We start from the raw sequence: 27004 nt of genomic DNA, 5'->3' as shown, positions 1-27004 counted from the left end.
TGGAGAATTTACGACTTGTCTCTGAGGGTCCTGCTTGTGATTGAGTGTGTGTGTGTGTCTAATATGTGTGGGTGGCGGGTCTGCCGGTCAGTCGCTAGCAGGGTCACAGTGCATGGCCTTTCTCAGAGGAGTGGCTGTTAACCCTCGACCCCGGCGGTTAAGCCTGTTGGCCAGTGGCGAGGGGTTATGGGGGCCGAAGTCTGTCTGGGGCCGCAGGGAAGAAGCAGAGAGAGGGGAATGGGAATGTCAGAACTAATCTGGGTTTTGTCCACAAGGGCGATTTCCATCCTCTTTATCTGTCAGTGAAACTGAATGTTCTCGAGCCTCCAGAACAGCAACAGGAAGTGACTTATTGGAGACGGCAATAACAAATTCCCTCTATGAGATTTATGGGCAGGTGGTTTACTCCTAAGGATTGCTTGGAAATGGAAATGGATCTTATTTCTGTCAAAAAGTTTGGCCTTGTGTTGAAGCAGCTTGAAGCCTCCCTTATGGGATGCGTGATGGATGTCTGCTGGGATTAGCCTTGTGCAGGAAGGAGTATTGACTTGGCTCTTAAAAGATAGAAGTATTGATTTGTAAACCTGTTGAATGAAATGTATAAATGCTGTGGCACTTTCAGTATATTGTGTGGAAGTTGGCCATTGGATTTAGATAGAGCTCTATTCCAAACAAATGAGTATGGTGTTGTGAAATCTAGTCATTAACTGAAACTTGCAGTGTAAACTGAGGTTTCAAGGAATTTGGGGAACTTTGGATTATTGATCAATAGTAGGGGTGTAAACCTAGGAGTTTGGAGAACTTCGGATTCTTGATCAATAGTAGGGGTGTAAACCTAACAATAGGTACATTTCCATCCACCTATTTTTATGTGCATTTTGGAGATGCGTATGAAAAAACATGTGCACATAACTGAGTATGATAAACTTTTTATTCAATAAGAAAAGATGCACATAAACTATGATGGAAACACTTTTAGCGAACAAATTATGCGCATTAAAGTCATGTGATTTTGTTATCAAAGATCTTGTGATGGCGAAAATGTGTGTGAATGGATAAACCAGCAGCACATTGTAAACCATCTGAAATGTTGTTTTGGTCATTCTAAAATACCTTAAGCTTTTCAGTGTTAGTATTATTACATTATTAAATAAGTCCAGAATTGTCAAGAGCCTCTGTGCGTTGCGTCTCATGCCTTGAAACGCCAATGTGCGTTCATTGCGTGTCGGCATGCTGTCTACTGAGGCACAAGTCATTTAATAAATATGCTGCTTAAATGAAATGCTGCTTTATTCGAATGTCTTTTATGCGATATTCCTGTTTTACGCATAAATTTGCATCTTTGGATGGAAACATATCTATTGTGACTTAAATATTTAACTGCAAAAAGACTTGAGATATGAAGCATGCTCTATGTGGATGATTAGTGTGGTTTACTTTTGCATGGGTGATGCTCATTGTGCTTCTGTACAGGGTTCTCACGATACTGGAATTCGGTACCAATCGGTACTGAAATAAAAAAACAACAACATTCATTTCCCATGAACATTTGAGCACTGTTGAGCATGTTGTTAAACAAGGCTGATTTTAAAGGGAAAAGAGAAATGACTGTGATTGGTGTGAAGGTCATCAGTTCACCGAACTCACTGCTGTTTACTGAGTGTAAACATAGATAGAGGAACACTGGAGCATTTCAAAGTCACGTCAATCAGCTGACATACGAGCGATGAATCGATGAACCACTAATGAATCGCAACTTCAAAATGTTCAAGTCTCCCTATATCTGTGGTAACACTGGTGAGTTTAGTGAACTGATGATCTTCACAGTCAATCACAGTCATTTCTGTTGAGCATGAGAACAATGGCAAATCAGCGCTGTTTAAGAATGTGCTCAAATGTTAGCGAGAAATGGGTTTTTAATGCTGCGTTCACACTAGATGTGGAATGCGCGGATAAATCGCGCTATTCATGCGTAAATAGCCTCATGAACATTTGAGTTTACTCGCTTCATTCACGCATCAAACCCCGCTTCATTTGCGCGTCAAATCCGCTTCGTTCGCGCGTCAAATTCACTTCAGAACAGACGCGGACTCGCGTGATGGGCAGGGCTTCTGTCTGCCTGGTGACTCTAGCTTCATAGCTAAATGGCTAACATGGATTTTATTGAGAAAATAACTGTTTATGTGCTTTATGAAGGCTGAAAAACAGCGTCGATACGTTAAGGGCCGTGTCTTGAGTCCACTAGATTCTTTTAGAGGTGCATCCAGCTCTGTGAGCTCTTAAACTCCTGGAGGCTTTTAGCAGTGCTTCTGACTGAGCCCAGCCCAGTTTGATGAACTTTTTGTCGGTGTCGGCTGTAGGCTTTCCCCCGGACACCGCGTCTGGTGTGAACATAGCATAAAACTTAAAAAAAAAAAAAGCATTAAACATTATCGATTGGTACTAAATTCCAGTATCGTTTATAAGAGAAGAAAAAGCTACTAAGACCCACTTCATGAGCTTTGGTATATCATGAACACAGAAACTTTAAAATCTACAAGACAGCCCGACAAATCAGTTTGGTTAAACTTTAAAATCTAAAGGATAGCCCGAAAAAATCAGTTTGGTTTAACACAAAGTAATTGTGACTGATAAAAACCTTTTTGAAAATTTAGGAATTTGGGAAAATTTGTAAGGGGGAAATGACTTGTGTCTAAACTCTAGAGGACTGTATTTTTAATGCATTATAGATAATGCATAATGTGGGATTCTCTTTAGAGCCATATTCACACAGAAATAGCTTGTCAATTTTACTAATAATTACAAACAAATTAAAAGTATCACTCTGAATAAAATGAAGTGTTGAGTCGTAATGTTTTCTGGCCAAACATGCAATCTTTTTTGTAAAAATCTTTTTGTATGATCAGTCTGATGTTTTTTCAGACTACTTATTTAAAGTGAGTTGAAACAACCCAATTCTTGAGTTTTTTGGGAGACCACTTAATTGTTTTATGTTTGATCCACTTAAATTTGTAAAAACTAAGTTAACTTTATTCCTTCATGTTGCCCCAACACAAATCAATGTCGTTAAACCCATTTTTTTAGTAAATATAGCTTAAGAAATGTGTTGCTAAAGTCACGTTCTCCTTTCCTTTGATTGTTTTGGTTTGTTAATGAGCTGTGTTGAAATAGTCAGAATTGTTTTCTTCATTTAGTAGTTTGCAGGACCTTTTAAATTTGGTTAAATTTCCAGTGTTTTTACTGGAACATTTGCTTTGCTTTTCCAAGTTAGCTTCTCTCTCTCTCCAAACGTCCATGTACAAAGAGCTGTCTGTTGGGCTGAGAACTGATGTGTACAGGTCTAGTATGTACCTGATGCCAAGTGTGTGAAAGTGAGTGAGTGATTTGGACGGGGTCTGGGTGGGGTTGAGGGGTACAGCTGGTCTGGGGCCGCAGCAGGGTGAAGGTGCTGCTCCTTTCTCAAATTCAGAGTCACTTCAGACTCTTTATATGCGTGAAAGTAAAACATGTGGATGTTTTTCTGCAAAGCAAGATTAATATTGACTCTAGTCATGACCAACCTTATCATAATTGTTTGTATTTGTTACAAAGCAGGCCATTGCCATGCACAAGATGCCCTGACGACATTAGACACACGGTTTCTGCTCTGTCCTACTGTAAAACAAGCCCTGGCACTGCTTGGTGACAATTCCTCTTGGATATTTTGTGGGATGGTGATTATTTGTAAGCTCTCAACAGCTTCTTGATTTTCACCCACGCCGATGTGTTCAGCAGATGCTTCGAGTCGTGTCACAGAGATTGTTGCGCCTATTACAGAATAGGATACACTTTTTGTACACCTTATGTAAATGTAAAATATAAATGTTTTATTAATATTATTATTTTAATAAAACATAAATAATTAGCATTGAGTGTTTATTGTAATAATAATGATTATTATAATTATTAATTGCATTACATTTGAACTCTAAATTCTAATACTTTAATTTGATCTAATTAAAATATTTAAATTATTATTTTAATAATGGCTGTTTAATAATAACTATTATTATTATGATCTTTATTATTTCCATAATAAGAATAATAATTATTATTTTTATTATAAAATATTTATTATTATTATCTTACTACTACTACTACTACTACTACTACTACTACTATTAATAATAATAATAAGAATAATAATTATTATTATCATCTTAATAATTATATAATAATAATAATAATAATAATAATTATTATTATTATTATTATTATTATTATTATTATGTATTACTATTACAATAATAATAATTATTAATATTATTATTAATCATTATTAATCAATCATTATATATTATTATAACTTGTAACTTAAATAATTTAATAATAATAATAATATTTTTATAAAAATTAAATTCACTTCTCTGCAATTTTTAGGTAATTTTGCATGTAATTAAAAAAAAAAATTTTATCTTAACATTGTGGCAAAAACAAATTACTTAATGTGAATAAAAATCTGCTATTTCAAAAACATTATAATATAAACCATACAGTAACATATATTACAATATCTATGTCAATAAAAACCACAAATGTTAATATGCACATATATATTGTATATATATATGGTCTTTTTGGTGAATAAAAGCTAGTTTTATATTCAACAGGCACACTGATAATTCCTGTAATGTTTCCATCCTTTCCTCATGCCCCAGTCATCTCTCAAAGGAATCTCCTGTCTTTCAAAAAATCTGAATTTTACTGAATAAATATAAAAAGCGTGGAGCTGAATATATATGCGCAGTGAGAGCCGAGATCTCTCATCGCTGAGCAGTGGCCAGTCTCGCTGAAGAGCAGCACGAGTAGCCAAACCGCCGGTCGGAGTCCAGTCCACTGAAAGGACCCTTGTGTTCTCCAGAATTCCAACAACTGCATTTAAAAAAAAAAGAAAAACAAAACATTATTGCAGCTGCGACTCCGGCCTGCTCACACTGCCCATGTTAATGTGACGCCTGGTTTAATCCAGCCGCTCCATCTGTGTGTTTCACTTGTCGACCGCAGCGCACACTTGTTTTCTGATGGAGCGAATAATGATGAAAGTTTGGGTTCCTTACCAATGGCTGAAATGTCTGTCTACAGGCTCTTGACTATTCAGTTTGGCTTTTTATCTCAGGTGCCTGTGGTTTGTCAGCTGACATATTCTCTACACCTAATACTTAGCATGCAGATTGTTTTTTAGTTTCTTTGTATTTTTACAGTAGCGTTTCAGATTTCGAGGTACTCGAAAGCTTTTCAAGAGTTTCATTGGCAGTCAGATAATGACTTTTTAACTAATTAAATTATATAATGATGCAAAACTTTAAATTAGGCGTATTCGTCAATATATTTTATAAAATACATCTAAATGTGTTATAATAAAATAAAACAAATAGAAATTATTTTAGGCATTATATCTTAACAATATATAGTGGCTTTAGAAAGTCTCAGGAATGAGTTTGTGTGTGTGCATACTTGTTAAAGTGGTTTACAAGGACACAAAATTGTTTAGTAACATTGGTGTGATCTACTTTTACTCTGTTAAGGTGGTCTTCGTATTTCAAAAAGCTTAAAATCATACTTAATGGTGTCTTTTTGCTTTTTGTCACTGTTAAGGGTTGGGTAAGAGTGCTTTCACATCTGCGGTATTTAGTTTGGTTGAATCGCACTAGAGTTCGTTTTCCCAATTGGTGCGGTTCGTTTGGGCAGGTGTGAATGCAGCAATCATACTCGAGTGCGCACCAAAAGCGGATCAAAAAAGCATACCGAGACCTGCTTGAAGTGGTGATCTCGGTACGGTTTCAAATGAACCCTGGAGCGGTTCGTTTGAGGTGAGAATATGATACAAACTAAAACAGACCCAACTGCAAAAAGCCTTTTGGACTAATCCAGCAGCCGTAGGCCGATGTGCTGTGCATTATGGGATATGGAGGAAAAATATTTGTTGACATCACTTGACGAACACAGAGAGAGGGACGGGGGGGGACATTACCTGATGGATCGTTGGTAATATTTCCGCAAGATGACCATGTCGCAGTTTAGCTAAATTAATTCACGCCTCCTCTGAAGTGACGAGCGATGCATTAAAACATTGTTTTTTCAGCCGCGGTCGCACTTCATTCTCAAAATGTATAGTCTGTCTAAAGGTGGGATACAGTCAATCAGCGCAGTCGTCCCTCCATAGTAAAAAGCGACATTTTGTGTCTGCCGGTTTGTTTGCTTGCGGGAGTTCATTGGAATTTTCCCGCACGTGAATTCTGACCAGCAATAAGCAGTTTAGGAACTATGTTCAACAACATTCGGCCAATGAATGATGTGGATTTTGTCACATGACTGCATTTTGGTGTGAAAACGACCCAAAGACGGCAGAAAATGCAACAATGTATCATTTATTGCCCTCTGTCCGGACCGAATGAAGGGAACTATAGATGTGAAAGCACCCTAAGAGTTCTTGTCCGTATGTGTGTGTCTCTGTGATTGTAAATTAAACTGTGAAAATATCAACACAAGTTAGTCAAATGTAAATTATGCAGCATTTCTATTAAACAATCTACATAAAATACAATCATATGCACTTAAAAGTGATGTTTGTTCAAACTACTTATTTGAAATCAGCTAAAACAACACAAATCTTCATTTTGTTTGGGACAACTTAATTGTTTTATGTTGAATCCACTTAAATTTGTAAATACCAAGTTAACTTCATTCTTTCATGTTTCCCCAACACAAATCAATGATGTGAAAGCTGACATTTTGTAACGTAATCAAGTAAATGTTTAAATGATGTAGGTAAATTATAGATGTATGCTTTTGTCCTTCTGTTTGTCTTTTTAAGATGGCTGAACTTGATGTTCTTCCTCTGTGTGTGTGTGTGTGTGTTCTCCAGGAGCCCATCTGAAGGTGTGTCCTCAAGGTTTCTCCTGCTGTACTCTGGAGATGGAGGAGAAGTTGAGTCAGCTGAGCCACGTAGACCTGAAAGTTCCCGTTCACCAGCTCAGCTCCAACCTGCAGAGCACCTTCACCCAGAGACACCGTCACTTTGACCGTCAGTACAGCTCCACACACACATGCAAATCGAAATGCTTCGTTTGTTATTTGCATTAAAATATTGTGGGTTAATCAGTTGTTGAGCAACAGTTAGTTTGATAGACACTCCCGGCTGCTGGACACACAGCCTATGCATCCACTTCTCCACCTGTCCTTCAACATCCACCCCCCCCACACACACACACATACATACGCACACATACTCTCCTCTCAAACAGACCACACACACACACACACATATGCAGAGGCCTGGTTTCCTCTGTGCAGTGCATGTGGCAGTGAATCTCAGGCTGGGAAAGAGGGATCAGGTTTCCCTGGTGAGGGGCAGAGGGGTCCATGGGAACATGCATTGACTCTGCTGACTCATTTAGGAGGGGAAAACCCCACAGACGCTCTGCTGGCTATCACACACACGCACACACAAACACTTCTGCTTCATAATGTATGTTTTATGTGTCCCTTCTCTTCATGCTGTAATGTCTTAAAGTGTGTCAAATGGAGAAAAGTGAGAAAAGCAGGTCATGTGCGTAAGAATCAGGCCCACTTGCGTTCATCGAGGGTAAAAGAAGTAGTTTACCCAAAAATGGATATTCTGTCACCTTTACTGCACTTGTTCCGAGCCTTTATGAGTTTCTATCTTTTAATAAACAGAAAAAGTTGTCAGTATTTGTATTTTATTAGGAATCGATACTAAAATATTTGAAAAAATACAATTTGTGCTGCATGATATTTGGAAAAAATTGGACATTGCAATATTTCGTTTTTTTTTTTGTGATTTATAATGCGATATAAATATATAATTACACTATTCCATTCATCTTTATTTCTATAGCGCTTTTATAATGTACATTGTGTCTAAGCAGCTTAACATAGAAGATTATAGTTAAGTGAGACTGCGTCAGTTCAGTTTTCAGTGTTGAAGTTCAATTTGGTCAGTCCAGTTGTGGTTTAATTTTCACTGGTGAACGTCCAAACGCTGACGAGAAAATCCATCAATGCACAGCTCCACAAGTCCCAAACCATGCAAGCCAGTGGTGACAACGTCGAGGACAAAACTTCATCCATTGACGAAAGTGAAGGGAAAAAAAACTCAAGAAAATCCAGGCTGAGTTAGGCACAACAGTTTCTCCTCTGTCAAGCTTCTAGTGCAGAGCTGCAGTCTAGGCGCCGGAGGCTAAAGAATGCTGGATGTCCATCGTGTAGAAGCTGCAGGAGGAGAGGTCATCTGCTGACATACAGGCTGGCCCTTCAGGATCAACGCGAAGACTCGTCTGTCACTGATGTCCTGACTGGTCATACAGGAATCAATCTCATGCTCTCCACTCCTCTTGACCACCACAGCAGCTGCTCAGGATACGGCCTGGTCCAGGATTATGCAAACCTTGGGGATAATAAAAACAGACCAACATAAGCGCAGATACCGTTCAAATTATAATGTCTTTTGGGAAGTGTTCCCGGCTTCAGTCGCCCTAAATAATGCAGACTAACAGTCCTTTAGAGGATTTGGTTTTCAAAAGCATTTGTGTTTTATGTGTATGCTCATGCAAAGAGATGTGTCTTTAATCTAGTTTTGAACTGATAGAGTGTGTCTGCTTCCAGAATTGTGCTAGGAAGGCTGTTCCAGAGTATAGGTGCCAGCTATGAGAAAGTACTACCACCTACAGTTGATTTTGATATTCTGGTAATAATCAATTGAGTGTAGTGGACGTGAGGAGGCATAATACACCAGGAGCTCCCTTAAATACTGGCACTAAGATAACTTTAGTAACTCTATTTGGAAAGAATTCATTGTTTTACTTAGGTTGAGATATTGTAGGTGAGAGCATGTGCATTAAAATATATCAAATTAACCAAAAACACATAAAATCAACAAATTAAAGCACAAATAAAAACAGAACAATAGCTGTTTTCACCTAAAATGGCTAATTAAATGTATGTGCAAAACAGGAATATTGCATAAAAGACGTGTGAATAAAGCAACATTTCTATCCAATAAGTCAAAGAAAAAAAATCAGCACTTCCTGATTAACTGCTACCAAATATCATCAGTAAAAACTGAATTTATTGAGGTAGAAGCTGCTGCATCAGTCTTTTCTTTATTTAATAAATGACTTGCGCCTCAGAAGACAGACGCAGAGCACAGAGGCTCTTGACAGTTCTGGAGGTAATTAATAAGATAATAACACTAATACTGAAATGATTAAGGTGTTTTAGAATGACCAAAATTTCATTTTAGATGTTTTACAATGTGCTCAGCCTGCTGCTTTGTCCATTCACACGTTTTATAAATGAAACAAAACACAATCCTTTTGTTAAAATGGCAAAATGTATCATTTCCGGTTTAAATTCACCTGAAACCTTACTCATAGGCCTTTAAAACGCATCAAAATAAAAATCTTTCATACTATTATATTACGGTTAAGCTTTGCAAGCAATTCATGTGATCTGAACTGTAGTTTCTGGTTAACTTTAATCCAAGCTTGACATTGCAGGTCCTGAAACACGACTATTGCAGGTTCGCACATTGCGATATCAATGCTGAAACAATATATTATGCGCCTCTAATACAATTTAGCATTTCTGCTGCTTTAATGTTTACTTATTTTATATAGCGCCTTTCCAGTGCTTAAGGATGCTTTACAATAACAGTAGAAGAACAAGAAAGTTTCATTCATTGACAGAATTTGATTTTAAAAAATAGTAATGAGTATCTATATTTTTTATATATCTATATTTGTTTTGCGACTTGACCCCATTGACTTTCTTAGTATTGCTTCACTTACTATAGACTATAGCCCCTTTCACACATACAGACCTTACTGGAAAATAACCGCCATTTTCCGGAAAGGGGTCATGTGTAAACAGGAAAATACCGGTAAATTAGTTCCGGCAATTTTACGGAAAGAGAAGTTGTAATATAACCGTAAGTTGTAATATAAATTATTGATGAAATTCTTTTGATAAATAGCTGTTTACCTTCAATGCTCTGGTGAGCGCACACACATTATGTACATCTCGACATGTAAAATTGGTTCTCCACATGTTTTCATCGAAGTTGTTCACAACACTTATCCACAGAATTTGTAATATAGTCAAATGTGTAAACATTTAGCTGCGGTTCACACTTTATAATATTTTACAATATTTGCTGGTATCACTGTTTGAAAGGGGCTTTTGATGGCCACCATCAACTTTTTGGTTTTTAAAATTCTGCAAAATAAAAAAAAAAACAACAGCGAAGATCATCTTCAGAGTGACTTTGAATTTTTAGGTGTGCCATCTTTAAGGAAAAACATTTTTGGATAGCTGAAAGCAGCCAGGACTGTAACGGTCTCAGATGAAATGGTGAGATGGTGTTTGGATTGATGGTCAATGACTAGAGAGACGAGGGAGGATAAATGAAGTGCTGATGGCACATCTCCCTCCACTCACACATGATTCGTCACCCATCCGCTCTGAGCCACAGCAATTTCTAAATGAGACCCATGTTAACTCGCATGTGGCCGTCCAGCTTTAGCAAAGCTCTGTTTCTCTGGCAGAGCAGCCGAGCGGTTTTCAGTGGACTCAACACAGTCAGTTTTCTGGCAAGTTCCGCGAGAGCTGGGCTGTGTAATGATGGTGAGGGTTGTTTGAAGCTCACTCTTGAATGATGTGTCACAACATCTGATGATAATGTGAGTATTTGTGTGTATTAGTGTTGTCACGGTATCAACATTTCAATAAGTCCATAGCTCTACTAGTAATCTTATGATTCTCTTAGTTACACAATTAATTATAGTTTAAAAAAAGCTGTTATGTTATAATGAGAATGGCTGTTGTTCTGTCAGTAATAGCTAATAGTATGTTAGTATGTTTCAGGTATGGATTGGTATGTTGTTAGTATGTTTTTAGCATAGATTGGTATATTGTTAGTATGGATTGGTATGTTAGTATGTTTATAGTATGGATTTGTATGTCATTAGGATGTTTTTAGTATGGATTAGTATAATGTTAGTATGGATTGGTATGTTGTTAGTATTTTTGTAGTTTGTTAGTATGTTTCTAGTATGGATTGGTATGTTTTTAGTATGGATTGGTATGTTGTTAGTAAGTTTTAGTATGGATTTGTGTGTCATTAGTATGTTGTTAGTATGGATTGGTATGTTGTTAGTATGCTTCAAGTATATATTGGTATATTGTTAGTATGGATTGGTATGTTGTTAGTATGTTTATAGTATGATTAGTTTGTTAGTATGTTTGTTAGTATGTTTCTAGTATGGATTGGTATATTGTAAAATGCTCTGGTATGTTTTTAGTGTGTTTAGTATGTTGTTAGTATGTTTCCAGTATGGATTGGTATGTCATTAGTACGTTTCTAGTATTATTAGTATGGCATTAGTAGGTTTCTAGTGATTAGTATGTTTGTTAGTATGTTTCTAGAATGGATTGGTATGTCGTTAGTATGTTTTAGTATAGATTGGTATGTTGTTAGTATGTTTTAGTATGGATTTGTATGTCATTAGTATGTTTTTACTATGGACAAGTAAATTGTTAGTATGGATTGGTATGTTGTTTGTATGCTTATAGTATGATTAATATGTTAGTATGTTTGTATGTTTCTTGTATGAATTAGTATATTGTTAGTATGGATTAGTATGTTGTTGGTATGTCCAATGTAAAGTCAATGGCCGTTTTTTACAATGGAAGTCTATGGGACAGTTGCTAGGGTGCTGTAAATGGTTGCTAGGGTGTGGCTAGTAAATTGAAAGGTCATCAGTGATTGGGAGATTGGTAGTCTGAGTTAAATGAGCCCAATCTTAAGTCTGTATGACAGTCTGGTGCAAAGTTATGAGGTCACAAAGTTTGGTCCAATGTTAAGTCAATGGGACTTTTCAGAATTTTCCGGGTCAGTTTTCGGAAAACCGTGAGTCGGATTAGTTGGGAAAGATAATAGCAACTTAATGTAGTATAGTTTGGATGTTTGGAGTTAGTTTGGTGGTTGTTGTATGAGCAGTCTAGGAGGAGATGAGTTTTTAAAATAGTCTAAGAAGAAGATAAAGAAGACACCTCAAGCCACCATAATAAAATGAAACACTAATTCACTCTTTCTTGTTAATGTTTAACAACAATAATAATATACAGTACTATTACACTTTTTAGGTTATTTCATTAGGTATTTCTTATTCGACTTTTTATTACATTTATTTATTAAAAACATCTGGGTTACCTAAGTAACATCCTTATTGCGGAGGACGGGAAGTGAATCAGAGGTGATGGGTCGCAGGCAACATTGATGGAAGTGAAAGGTGACCTGGTCGGCTCCCAAGATTGCCTGTTTGTGTGAATGTAAGAAAGAAAGTGAGACTTCAGGGAGTGAATGGTAACAGGGATCGTGTGTATTGCAGCCAGATGTGAGCAGGAATGTGACGTGTCGGAATGCGGCGGTGGCCAGATCCTTCTCCTCCTCCTTCTCTGCTCTTTTTCTCCGCTGCCTTTTGTCCCCATTCTCCCCCTTTTCTCTCTGCCATAAGTCTGTTATGCCTTTCATTTCTCCTCCATCTCCAGGTTCTCAGGTCTTTTGAACTCTTACCGTGGGAATACTCGCTGAATTGCCAGTCTGCGTAAAATGTGCACTAGACCCTGGCATGTGACTTAATGAGCTAAACGGCCTTAAAATACCAGTAGCTTTTATGCTTGCAAACAAAGACGCTCTCAATGCGTTCTTTCAGTATTTCCTTCGCTGTGGGAATGTCTAAGGTGTAAATGAGATGCTCGAGTTTCTTAGATAGTTTGAAAGAGCTCCAGATACATGTTTTACTCTTGTTTGCGCACAAACAGACGTTTCCTCTGGGCTGGATGCAGAGGTGTATGTATTTATAGTAGTTGGAGATGGTAATGAAGATTAAATGGTTACACACAACTTTGTTCAGCAGGAAATGCGGTGGAACATGCTCTGTATCAACATGGCGGATAGATGTCATTAAGATGAAATGAATTTAGGCACACACACACACGCATGCTTAAGTGGGTTTGGGTGGGTTGGAGGAAAGCAGCCTCTGCTTTAAAAGCCTCAAGGTTGGAGTCACGGGCAATTAAGTCCTCTACCAGAAATAGTTTTTCCTCTAGAGCTTGGTGTGTTTGTTCCTCCCCATGCGTCCGGTCTGGGTCTAGGTGACCCTGTCTGGAGGAGCCGCCACTAGGCTGTAAGATTCAGGATTAACCCCCGAACAAATTCTCATCCTCGACACCTCCACAGGGGAGGGGGTTGAAATCCCAGAGGAAAGAAAGAAGCTGAGCAGCTAATTGGCACAAATGGGGAACAATTACTGCCTGGGATAAAGAAGAGTTATCAAGGGGGGATGAGTAGAGGAATAAGCTAGTTTGGAGGGCGGGACTGTGAATAAGTCTGGAATTTTCCCTCCTCTGGATGTCTGAGGAGCATGTTTGAGCGCTCAAGAGGTTTGGGACCTATTTGTTGAAGTGCGATTCCAAACACTCCTTTTCCATTCCTCCTCTTAGATACTGTAACATGGTTGTGTAGTTCTCCCGGCGAGCAGCCTCCTGTAGCATAACCTTTCACATACATTTCTAAAGCAACACGGGAAGGTCGTTTTAATGGAAAAATCAGAAGGGAGGTCCACAGACCGTTTGTTGGCAGACTCCCGTGTATCATAAAGTGTCTTTTAATGATGAAGTAGGACGCCTGAGTAACGGCCCTCCAACTGTAACGCTTACAGCATAGGGTCCCAAAATCTCAGAAGTTATGTTGGGATGGATGTAAAGAGGAAGAGGCTTGGGGGATGGTGGTGGATGTTGATTGACTGACTTTGCTTTGCTTTGTTCAAGGATTGCTTGTTAATACGAGTTTCTTTTTCTAACCATTTGACAGACATCATAACCACCTGGTTGAGCTTTATCCATAGGTTATCGTTATTATTTTAACTGCTTATTACTACTTTTCGGAGTTGTGTCAGTATATTATTCAATACAAGATGTTGGGCAAAAAATATTTCCAAGGAGTGCACCTTAAAGGGATAATTTAATGACGTATTCGTGGCTGCGTAATCACGTGTAAACTGACACACTGTTTACTACCGAGAGGTCGCATACGTGCCCACAAAAGATGTCTGCTTTAATTGGGCAACCTGCATAGGCTGTGAATAACAGGTAATAATTGTTGCAAATAACATTCAGATTGTTGCACAGAGTGATCATTTGGGAGCCGCACAAGAAGTATGATTTGCTTGTTTTTTTTTTTTTCTTTTCAAAGTGACCGCAGCCATGACATGAGCGTACTCTGCAGTGAAAGGGAAACCAAAAGTGCACACATCATTAAAATGATCATATCGCATTTTAAAGTTCTGATTACAACAAGCACTTGATACGTTTTTTTTCTGTCAGAGCGAATACAATGTTGTGCGTGAAAATAAAATGTTTATAAGTTTATTATGACTACTCTAGCCTATATAACGTTGACGATAAGTTGTAAAAAGCTGAATTGGGAAAAAAAAGTCTAATAATGTTGTCAATGACAAACAACAAGCATGTGTCTCTTTAGAATTATAAATAGTTGTATTTGAATGTAAACACTTTTCTGTGTATAAGACCAGGACAAATTTAAAGTCTATTCAATTCTATTCAGTTCAAGTCTATACAAAGTTTTGCATTTAAACCAACAGTAGACCCACACACAGGCCTAATATTATTATTGTTGTTTTGCCCTGTTTGAGAGTAACAATAATAATAGCCTATTCATAGTAACATTTATTTTACATCTAGAGAATCATAAGAATATCATGATCTTGATTTTAAGGAAAAAAAAATCATGATTGTCATTTTAGCCATAATTGTGTACTCCTAATCTAAACAGCAATTTCTTTATTATTGACTGATACTGAGTTATTCAAGGTGTATTGAAAATGTTAACACTTTTTATTTGATTCGACAAATGAGATTAAAAATAATCTTAATAATTATACCTTATAAATACAGTATGTGACACTTTTAACGTCATTTGGTGGTGTCCAACTTGCTGAGAAATGTACAATTGAAGTCAGAATTATTAGCCCCCCTTTGATTTTTTTTTCTTCTTTTTTTAAAGATTTCCCAAATGATGTTTAACAGAGCATTTTTTTACAGTATTTCTGATAATATTTTGTCTTCTGGAGAAAGTCTTGTTTGTTTTATTTTGAATAGAATAAAAGCAGTTTTAAATTTTTTAAAAACCATTTAAGCAATATATATTTTTAAAGTCTACAGAATGAACCATGCTAATACAAGAACCTTAACCTGCCTAATTAACCTAGTTAAGCCTTTAAATGTCACTTTAAGCTGTATAGAAGTAATAATTCTGACTTCAACTGTATATAAAGCAATGTGCATACTTGTGCAACCGCCTTTACGCTTCTCCCGAACTTAAACATATAATTGGCTGAATCGTAGAGATTAAGATAGTGTGTAGGGTCGAATCGAGATTGCGATCTTTTTTCGAATAATCATGCAGCCCTACGGTTTAGTCAAACAGACAGTTAATTATGGTATTTGCATCAGACTACTCATCAGAAGATTTAGTGAACGCTTAGACAAAACGAATACACAGATAGTACTATGTATTTCTTGAACTCTTACATCTACAATTATCCTCTGTTGAGTATATTTTGAAAGCTGAGCGGATATGTGTGCAGAATGTGGAAAAATAAGTATACCCTTGCCTCAAGGGTCTGCAGAGAACATCTGTTATGATAATTCCTGATTTCCTGATTCTGCGTTTGTTTGCTTGTGTTTGTTTGATGTTTCTGAAAACTGATTACAACATGTGACTTAAGTTTAGCTGATAAAAGATTCAAAAGTTCTTCACGTAAAAATTGCATTTAATTATATTTTATTAAATTCGGACAAAGTGGTATGCCATTAAGACATATGCGGTTTAGCAAATGTTAAAGTTTCCTGCATCACTTGGGTTATAATTATTGTCTCTACTCAGGCCATGATGCATGTGCGCAAAAATCTTCCAAGAACTACAGAAATTCATTCTACTTCATTCCTTGAAGTGGTTTTCTGACAAGTGGTTCATGTAAATTCCTGTTTTCTTTGGTAGTGGCACGATGATGTGCAAACCTGGAAACTATTCTCCTCCTCATCCTCACCTCTTTCTCATCTGTTCCCTCATTCTTTTTCTTTCCTCTCCGCCCTGACTTTAAACTTGTGACAGCTCAGGCATTCCTCAGGATCTGGAGGGGAGGGCGGGTGCACTGGCCCTTAAGGTTTAATCTCTGTCAATGGAGCGTGGAGCTGTGGGTGCCTTCTATCTCTCTCCCTGTGTGGGGCCAGGGGCCGAGGGCCACTCGTGGGAGGGGTGCTAAAAACACGAGGGCTGCGGTGTTTCCGGTATCCGTGGTTACGCAGCAGAACGGGGGCATTTTCGAAAAGGCCCGTCCATCTCTCTCGCATTCTGCTGACCGCGTGGAGTTGACAGCAGAAAGGCGCGTTTTTGTTTGTTTATAAACCAAGGTGTCTTGTTTGTGTGGATGAGCGGTTTACGAGAGTGCCAGATGACACTTTCAGATTCATGGCCACTTAACACTTCAAAGTCTCGCTCATTATGCGGAGGGCATCTGTGCTGCAGGCCTTCAGCGAGAGGAGAAAGGTTACACAAAAGCAAAAAAACAAATGGTGCTCTTTGCAAGCAGGAGTGTGAGAGACGACGTGAAGCATTTCTTTGGAATTCTCATTTTGTTCAGATTAAGAAAGTAGGGTTTTGCCGGCCGGCCCCGGGAGAGAGAGAGAGTGAGAGAAAGTTTCATGGGAGAGAGGGGCTGGATTATTTGGGGAGGCTGGGAGTGAAGGGGGGCTCTGACATTCCACAGGATGAAGTAGGGCATTGTTCCCTGTCTCCAATGAAGAGAGCCTTCTGAAGCAACTGATGAACTGAAAGCAGGAGAGAGTCAGCCAGAGCGAGTGCTTTCAGGGGGGTACAGGTCCGTTTTCGGTGGAGGGGGGTTGGCATTATTCAGTAATCCTATTGAAAAAGCTTCTGAAGGACAGGAGCGGGAGCGCTGCGGAGAGAAAGAAAAGCGAATGGAATGTGACAACAGGAAAATGCCATTGATAGCGGTCAGCCTCAGCCGGCTTGATGGGCGAGACGTTACCTATTGGAGCCTCGAGCTGCCCTTCATCCTTTCTGCACCCTCAGCTCTTAAGACACAAAAGTTATTTTCCTGGAAGCCAGCGAGCGAAAACCTTGCATTGGGTCAAATGGAATATGCATTAATCTGTTTAGATAATAAGCATGCACTTTTCTGGCAGTTCTGGTTGGTTTTCCAGTCAGAGGGAGAGCGAGTTAGCCCGTGGGCTCTGCGGAGCGCTAAATCACTGTCTCTGGAGTGTCATTGTAATGACACTCATAAACGTATTGCCAGCTGAAGGTCCAAAGTTAATAGCGATTCATTTTAAACGTGTTGAAGTTGACAGTCTGTGTGCTTTTTCTAAAGTGAACTCTTTCTGCGTGCGGTTGCGTTGCGTGTGTACTCAAACTCATATCTGCTATATTTGTGTTCACGGGCAGTTGGTGCACATTCTTTTAAAGATAAGATTTTGAGATTTGACTTATTTTCTTGTGTTTTACTGCTCATGAAGAATACTTCGAAGATGAGGGCTTGCCAGAAATAATAATTTGCTAAATGTGCTGCTAAAGAATCTCAAGGCAGACGTTTTCTTAAAAAACAAAAATGTTCTCCATGCCTTACCCTTCCAAATAGATTAAAAGGTCTTTTCTGATAGTACCACATGAGTCAGGTTACAAAAAAAACAACTAGCTACTGTAGTAATTAGGGTCGTGATTTGAAACGTTGCGATTCAGCTAATCACAAGAGGCTGCGATATGAAATATGTATTATTTCATTTCCCACGCCTAGAGCAAACGCATGTATGGCGTCTGTGTGTGACAGTCTTACTAGCCATTTGAGTGAGCACACTTTCGTTCTGGCCAATCAGAATTATTAATAATAATAATAATAATTTCTTACATTTATATAGTGCTTTTCTGGGCACTCAAAGCGATTTACACATTAGGGATATCTCCTCATCCACCACCAGTGTGCAGCATCCACCTGGATGATGGGACGGCAGCCATATTGTGGCAGACTGGACACCACACACCAGCTGATTGGTGGGTTAATAGGCCATGATGGACAGAGGCCAGTGCGCAAATTTGGCCAGGATTTTTAATGATCACAGAGAGTCAGGACCTCGGTTTAACGTCTCATCTGAAAAACGGCGTTCACTGAGCAGTACAGAGTCCCCTTCACTATACTGAGGCATTAGGACCCACACAGACCACAGATTGAGCACCCTCTGCTGGCCTCACTAACACCACTTCCGGCAGCAGCCTAGCTTTCCCATGTGGTCTACCATCCAGATTCTGAGCGGGCACAGCCCTGCTTGGCTTCAGTGCGCAACCGAACTATGACACCCACAATATAACAAACAAACAAGAAAGAGCAGACAAGTGGCATGATTGGCGTTTGCCGCTTCAGAAGCATTAATAGATTAACTCATATTAAAGAAAAACAGCATGTCGGTAATATTGGAATGTTTTGGTTTCAAAGTTGCAGACAACAAACAAAAACAGGTCATTAGTAGGAGCTGTCGCATAATTGTCACAGCACAAGGAAATACAACAACCAGCACCTAAAAAAGCACCACATGCGGCTATATGAGGAGTGTGTTGCTAAAAAGTCAACTGAAAGTATTACCAGTGACACTCAATCTAGTAGCGAGCTACAGCCAAGTACAATCTTAGAGTTTCAGCTGTTACACCATATGAAAAAATGAAAAAACATCACAAAGGCACCAGGATATAACCAATGCCATAACTCACTACTGTTTGATCAAGAGAAAAAATTAGTGTTCAATTTCTGAATATTAATAAACGTATATCTTTTCAGTTCTCTTTGCTAACACTCACTGCATTTTAGCAGTAAGAAGCTATGATACAGAATATTGAGCTGAAGCTACACAATTAAATCGCAAACCAAATTGTTATCGCATTATCTGTTAAAAAAAATCACAATTAGATATTTCCCCCACATCACACTGCCCTTGTAGTAATGTAAATGTATACTTTGAGGAATAGTGATAACGTGACTTTTTCAGTTGCTGACATTTTTCAGTGCATCTTGTAACCACACATTGTGATGTCTAACTTTAACATTTAGTTTGAGAGCTGCAGTGAAGGTTAACAATAAATCTGTTGCTTTTCTGTCTGTTGCTTCAGAGATTCATGCTTTTTATCTTCTTTATTTATGCTCTTTGCAGTTTGACAGCCTATGGTGAATGAAAAAGACTGATGATTCTTAGAAATATTGTTTCTTGGAGCATAACTGCATCAGTTGGAACAACACGAAGGTTATTAATCTATGTGAAGAAGATGTATCCTATAGAACAAGGGGTGTCAAACTGGGGTTCAGGGACCTCCATGGAGCCTGTGAAAATCTCTGTAGAAAATGCATTGAGGGGTCAAAACAGCAAATTTATATAAGCATGTTATTTGAATTAACATAGAACAGTATTTTGTAAATTAGTAATATATTTATCATAATAAATATGTAAATAAATAGATAAATAGTACTAAAATTAATAAAACAGTAGTAGTAATGTATGTGAAAACTAGGGTCATGGGATTTGAGCTGAATATCTAATTGGGTTTTTTTGGGGTTTTTTTTGGACAGATGATGCGATTTCAATTTGATTAGCGATTTAATTTTGTAATCAAGCTTCAACTCAATATTCTGTTCCATAGCTTCTTACTGCTAAAATGCGGTGAGTGTTAATTAAAAAAAAGAACTGAAAAGATATTAACTTACTTAAACATTTATTCAAATTTGTTTTTTAAATATTTAGAAATTAAACACTATTTTTTTTCTAGAGCAAACAGTAAGCTCAAATAAAATGAGAAAATACAGAACACTCAGCAAACTAATATGACTGACAAGAGCTTTTTATGTAGCTTATATTGTCTAAAGCAAATTAATCATCACAGATGCTAATCATGATGTTAAACGTACAGCTGTGGTACTCCAAAATGGCTAAAATACCTGCGAGACTCCACACTAGGGCCTTTAAAAATACTAGTTAGTTTGTATCTAAATTTGTTAACATGTTCTTAAAGCAAACCGTAGTTAGTAGTTCGTAAGCCCTCCATAGAGTCATGCGTATAGTTGCATTGAATGATGTATCATCCAATACGAAGCATTTAAATTATTAAGCTGCTTTAAAATTCTGCAACTAGTGCATCTATATATGTCCTATGAAAATAAAATGACAAATTCTATTTTTATAGCACATTACATTACAGTCAGTCACTACAGGTGATGCACATACCGGCATTGCGAGCCGTGAATGCACGTGAAATTCACATGAAGTTATCAAAACATTCAACTTTCATTTTTTGGGATTTTGAAAACAATATTGTCCCATATTACTGATATCCTGTTTTTCTTTGATATGATTTCGTTTATTAATGCTTCTGAAGCACATCGTCCCACTCATTCGCGCTTTCCTGTTTGTGTTTCGTTTTTGCTTTCCCACATAGTTCGGTTAGGCAATTCTGATTGAGCAGAACGAAAGTGTGCTAACTCAAATGGCTAGTAAGACTGTCACACACAGACGCCATACATGAGTTTGCTCTAGGCGTGGGAAATAAAATAATACATATTTCATATCGCAGCCTCTTGTGATTAGCTAATCACAACATTTCAAATTGCGATTGCGATTCAATTAATCTCGCAGCCCTAGTGGAAACTTACTAATTTCCTCCAAAAAATCATAAACCCATTTATAATATTAAAAGTTTCAAAGTACAAGTTATAAACAGTCATGTACTAACTATATAGATACCTTTTTAAGGGAGCCTTTCAAACAATGGGTTCATAATTGGGGCTTTGTGGTATCTAAAGTTTAGCACTTAAATCTTGAGTATATAATTGTGTCAGCAATGTCTTGACCTGCAATGTGCATTTACAGTGTTTGTACATAAAAAAGATCTGTAAAGTGACAAAGCCTACTCCAGAGAAGGTTATTCTTACATCAGTAAGTGCTGTTTCTGAGCACTCTCAGTTGCCTCAATTATATTATATCCTGAATTTTCTTCCAGAGACACAACAATATCCTAAATATTTAATTGCCTGCCAAGAAAGTAATGCCTGGCTGGATTTTATTAGCAAGTTGTCACCAGGTTCAAGAGAAGCTGTTTTTTAAGATCTAATGGCCCATTTCCACTGAGTGGTACGGTGTGGTGTGGTACGGTATGGTTCAGTTCGAAAGGGTACCAAACATGATAAAGGGTACCAAAAGGCAGAGCTAGACGCGCAGTTGAACGCTATTCTTTTACAGAGATACGTCATTTGCTTGTGCAATAAGCGAAAATGAAAACAAGGGATCCGCCATGTTTAAAATACACAGCGGAGAGGTTGCTGTCTAATTAAATATACATATAATACCAAGCCATAGTTGACCCGGGCTCCAACAAACCTTGTCGTCGTCTTGATGAACAGCCACTAAGCCAAAAAGAAGCAGATTTACCCTGTGCCCCTTCTTACCCTGTGCTTTCTTGCTTGCGCTCACCGCTTGTCTATATCTGAAATAACCAACTTCTTGAGCTGATGATTATAACGTGCGCTTGATTATTGACTTGCTTTTAAAACCCGATCCTGTCAGAAACTGACAAACGTGAGAGTGAAGCGCGAAAAAAAACAAAGGAGAAGCCGGAAAAAAGGAGCACATTATTTTTTCAGCATACGTGAACAAACTGCCATGTTTAGCTATTATCATCACCCTTTGGACTAATATGAACTCAGAAGGATGGAATTACTCTCTAACAGAGGCTGCAGAAGATTAAAGACACAGTTAGAGGTCTTCTCTGACTGTGGGCTATATGTTGTGTTGTTTTTAAACCTAAATAAGGACTAAATGTCTGCTGTATGACGTTCTTCTGTAGTTGGTAACATATCGGAAACTGTATGGGTCTGTGTGTGTTCATATAAGTTGCATTTATTTAATTATTTTATATAATCTCAGACATAACAGTAGGCTATTTTGCACTGTCATTGATTTGCAGTTATAATCAAATCCTGTTCATAGAAAAGTTAGTAATAAACATTTATACACAGGGTTTTATAAAGCATTCTGTTTTGTGAGAAGTGCTTCTCATATGATATGTAAACAGCACGTAAACCACCTGTACAGCTTTACTGTAGACATTTTCTCAATCGAAAATGATGTCGAAGCTTTCTGTCATACACTATGCCCACCAAAAGGGTACCCATGGTAGTGTAAACGCAAGCCTGATAAAGGTGACCCGTAACGACCTGAACCGTACCGTACTGTACCAGTCAGTGGAAACGAGCCATTTACTGATAATCATGCAGTTTCTTCGCATAACCATTTAAAATTCACAGACTTGTGTGCTTTTTGACTAACCTTGATGCTAAAGATTACTTTTAATGCTCACACACAACATTCATCCCATCAGTAAAGCACAACATCAAACTAACCAACCCGTCTGATGTTCTTTCTCCTCAGAGTTCTTCAGAGAGCTGTTGGACAATGCAGAGAAGTCTCTCAATCACATGTTTGTGCGGACGTATGGCTTGATGTACGTCAAGAACAAAGAGCTCTTTGAGGGTTTCTTCAGTGATCTGCGCCGCTACTACAGCCACGGCAGCAGTGAGGTCAATCTGGACGACATGCTGGCCGAGTTCTGGTCTGAACTGCTGGAGCGCATGTTTCGACTGGTCAACGTCCAGTACGAGTTCAGCGACTCCTACATGGAGTGTGTCAGCAGGCACACGGACCAGCTCAAACCCTTCGGAGACGTTCCACGCAAGCTCCGTCTGCAGCTGACCCGCTCCTTCATTGCTGTTCGCGCCTTCACTCGTGGCCTCACACTCATGCCTGATGTGGTCCGCAAAGTCTCAACGGTGAGAAAGCAAGCTTCGGGTTAATATGGGTTGGGGGACAGATTTTATGAATGAATCCAGATGAGTCGTTCTCCCTACTAATGTACAGTTTAAGTCAAAATTATTATTATTTTTTTTTTATTATTTAAAAATTTTATATTTCCCAATACAGGTGAAAAATAGCCATTCTTGGCTAATTCTGACACATTTTACAGTAATGTTTATTAATGTGCATTGACCCTGTAATCAAATAAACTAAACTAAACTATTGTTCAACAGAGTTGACAGAGCAACATAAATTGCTCATAAACATGACAGTTCAACAGAGCAACATAAATTTCACAGTTTAATAATGTTTTTTCTCTGGAGAAAGTCATATATGTTTTATTTTAGTTAGAATAAAAGGAGTAAGGATTTTTTAAAACTATTTTAAATGTCAATATTATTAGCCCTCTTAAGCAATATTGTTTTTTCAATTGTGTACAGAACAAACCATTGTTATACAATGGCTTACCTAATTACCCTAACCTGCCTAGTTAACATGATTAGTAACCTAATTAAGCCTTTACAGTTTTTCTCAGTCACTTTGGTACATTTCTCAGAACAGAATTGAAATTTAATAATAATAATTCTGACTTCAACTGTATATTAAACCAAAAAAAAATACATTTTTGACAGAGTTAAAAGTTTTACAAGTAAAAATAAATCAGACTAAATCATTCTTAAACGCAAGCCAGATTCATTTACCTTTTTATATAAGGAAATATACACCTACCACCATACCCCAGTGAATCAGAAGCAATCGCAGTGGGTTGCACGATGGCCTCACGGCAAGAAGGTTGCTGGTTCAAGCCTTGGCTGGGTCAGCTGGCATTTCTGTGTGGAGTTTGCATGTTCTCCCCATGTTTGCGTTGGTTTCCTCTGGCTGCTCCGGTTTCCCTCACAGTCCAAAGACATGCGCAATAGGTGAATTGGATAAGCTAAATTGTCCTTGGTGTATGTGTGTGAATGAGTTTATGGGGGTTTCCCAGTGATTGGTTGCAGCTGAATGGGCATCCGCTGTGTAAAGCATATGCTGGATAAATTGGAGGTTCATTCTGCTGTGGCAACCCCTAATTAATAAAGGGACTAAGCTGAAAAAAAATGAATGAATGAATAATCGGAATAACAACTGAACGTGGAAAACTTAATCAATAGCCAGCCCTAAAGCGAACTTGGCGAGTTACAGTTTTTAAGCGAGTCAGCAGAAATGAAAAGTAAAGGTTTTCTATCAGGTTATCAGTATGTGAAGGTGGACACCTGGATGGACCAATCAAGGCTTATCTTCTAGCATTAAAAGATCAGAGGCCAAGGCTTTCTCTCTGTGTGTGTGTGTGTGTATGTTGTGAGTTAGCAGAAGCAATTGAACCTTCAATGATAAATTGAGCAAACAGGAGTTCAGCAGTGACCTTATAAAAGGTGGCGGGGTCGCTAATGCTCTTTGTTCAGTGTTTTATCAGCAACATCAGGCATATGAATTAGGTTACGGACTCATTAACCTTTTCTGTCTGTTTTGCTGACTCTGCTCAATTACTCTTCCTGTTCGTCCTTTTTCTCAGGTGAGCGCCTCACCGAGCTGTGTGCGCGCATCGATGAAGATGTTATACTGCCCGTACTGTAGCGGTCAGGTGGCGCTGAAGCCCTGCAAGAACTACTGTCTGAATGTCATGAGGGGCTGTCTGGCCAATCAGGCCGATCTGGACACAGAGTGGAATAACTTCCTTGGTAAGAAAGACCTGCAGTATTAACATGCTTTAAATGTGTCCGCAATTATTAGCCCTCCTTAATTGTTAGTTCCTCTGTATATATTTTTTTCCCCATATTCTGTTTATCAGAAAGATTTTTTTAACACTTTTCTAAATATAATAGTTTCAGTAACTCATTTCTAATATCTGATATCTTTTATCTTTGCCATGATGACAGTAAATACATTTCTACTGAATATTCATCAACATCCAAGTATTCAGTCCTTAACTATGTTAACTAGGCAAGTTAGTGTTATTAGTAGGAATGTGATGTGATTTTTTCCAAGCTCAATGGGGTGACCCCTGTAATTTGCATAAATCCAAAGTATTTTTTTTTTTTTTTGAGGTGGTGGGGTGTCTACATGCAGATGACCTGCTTCATTTCAGATGTCTTTCAGGGATGTAATTGTAGACTTACCTAGGCTACTGTGTTTTTAACATAATAATATTGTGTAGTGCTATAATGTGAGGAAGCCGCTGACAATATGCAAGATAAAACTATTAAAACTATTAAAAACAGGGACAAAGTCAAAGGAAAGGGAAAGTGAAAGTGATGTTTTTTTAGAGTGGAATGTTAAAGTATATTAGGCTGCTCAATTCAAGTGGACTTAATATTTTTACAGTTTGAATTGTTGACTGAGTAGTTGTTTATTACTTTGGAATCCACTTGTTCACGCGAGTGCTTCTGGATCCAAGCGCTCTATCCAACTGAATAGGGAGACTCATCAATACTTTGATGTAATACTTTCGAAAATCACGATCGCACTATATATATCCATGCCTAATATTTAATGGCCAGAAAGTAATACGTTTTTATAATTTGTTAATTTTGGTATTTGTGATTCATCAAGCCCAGATACTGTTGTATTGTTGATTCTATATAAAATTCACTGTTGTGTGATAGGACTAAAAAGTGGTCATAAACAAATATTTTCTCAATTCAAATGAGTAGCGGATTGGACCCGGAAACAGTATTCCATACGTCACGACTTAACAAGCAGATAAAGAGTCGACTACATTACAGAGAAGTTATATTCTGTGAACACAAGAAAACTGAGTTAATGACGCCATCTAGCAGCGGTGTGTGGATCTGTCTCAACATTGAGGTACAAAGTATAAACCTATTAAAAATTACTTAAGTCCCTATTAAACTGCTAAACATTTAAACTGATAAAACAAAAAAAAATTACTTAAATTGTGTGGCCAATAACAAATATTTATAAAAATAATATTTTTATTATTCTTTTTAGAATTGTTAATATTATTATATAATATTATTTAAAAACACACATGCAAGTATACAGTTAAAGTCAGAATTATTAGCCCCCCTCTATTATTATTACCCCTGTTTATTTTTTTCCCCAATTTCTGTTTAATGGAGGGAAGATTGTTTTTGCACATTTCTAATCATAATAGTTTTAAAAACTTATTTCTAATAAAAGATTTATTTTATCTTTCCCATTATGACAGTAAATAATATTTTACTTGATATTTTTCAGGACACTTTTATACAGCTTAAATTGACATTTAAAGGCTTAACTAGGTTAATAGGTGAACTAGGCAGGTTAGGGTAATTAGGCAAGTTATTGCATAATGATGGTTTGTTCTCTAGACTATTGAAAAAAAATTGGCTTAAAGGGGCTAATAATTTTGTCCCAAAATGGTTTTTAAAAAAATAAAAACTGCTTTTATTCTAGCAAAAAAAATTTAAAAAATAAGACTTTCTCCAGAAGAAAAAATATTATCAGACATTCTGTGAAAATTTCCTTGCTCTGTTAAAAACCATTTGGGAAATATTTTAAAAAAGAAGAAAAAATCGAAAGGGGGCTAATAATTCTGACTTCAACTGTATATAATTTTTTATTTTATTTTATTTTTTTAAAAGGAGGGCGGTCTCTCATTTTGTCTCCGGCTGATCACATTGCCTGCAAGTCATTATATAACAGTAGTTTGTTCTGTAGACAACTGAAAAAACATTGCTTAAGAGGTCTAATAATATTGAATTTAATTAATATTAAAATGGGTTTAAACAAATGTAGAACTGCCTTCATTCTGGCCGAAATAAAACAAAAAAAAGACTTTCTTCAGACTAAAAACAAATTTGAGCAACCACTGAAAAAAATCGTTGCTCTGGTAAACAGAATTTGGGAAATATTTGAGAAAGATTGAGCGGTCAATCGGGCAAATGAATATTTACTTCAACTGTATGTGGATGCCGAC

General features: G+C 37.6%; 1 protein-coding gene across 2 annotated transcripts in view; it reads left to right on the top strand.

Annotated features, from left to right (window-relative positions):
* gpc4 (glypican 4) overlaps positions 1-27004 on the top strand; it is a 59295-nt gene that overhangs the window by 24428 nt on the left and 7863 nt on the right. Inside the window, exons 2-5 of one of the 2 annotated variants that reach the window (XM_073921137.1) lie at positions 6905-7063; positions 22624-23021; positions 24599-24828; positions 26099-26512. In XM_073921137.1, coding sequence (XP_073777238.1) covers positions 6905-7063; positions 22624-23021; positions 24599-24787 — 746 coding nt within the window. In that variant the 3' untranslated portion in view covers positions 24788-24828; positions 26099-26512. 2 annotated transcript variants of the gene reach the window in all.

Source organism: Danio rerio, chromosome 14 (genome assembly GCF_049306965.1).
Source record: "Danio rerio strain Tuebingen ecotype United States chromosome 14, GRCz12tu, whole genome shotgun sequence".
Taxonomy (NCBI): Eukaryota; Metazoa; Chordata; class Actinopteri; order Cypriniformes; family Danionidae; genus Danio; species Danio rerio.
This window is presented reverse-complemented; position numbering and strand designations above follow the sequence as displayed.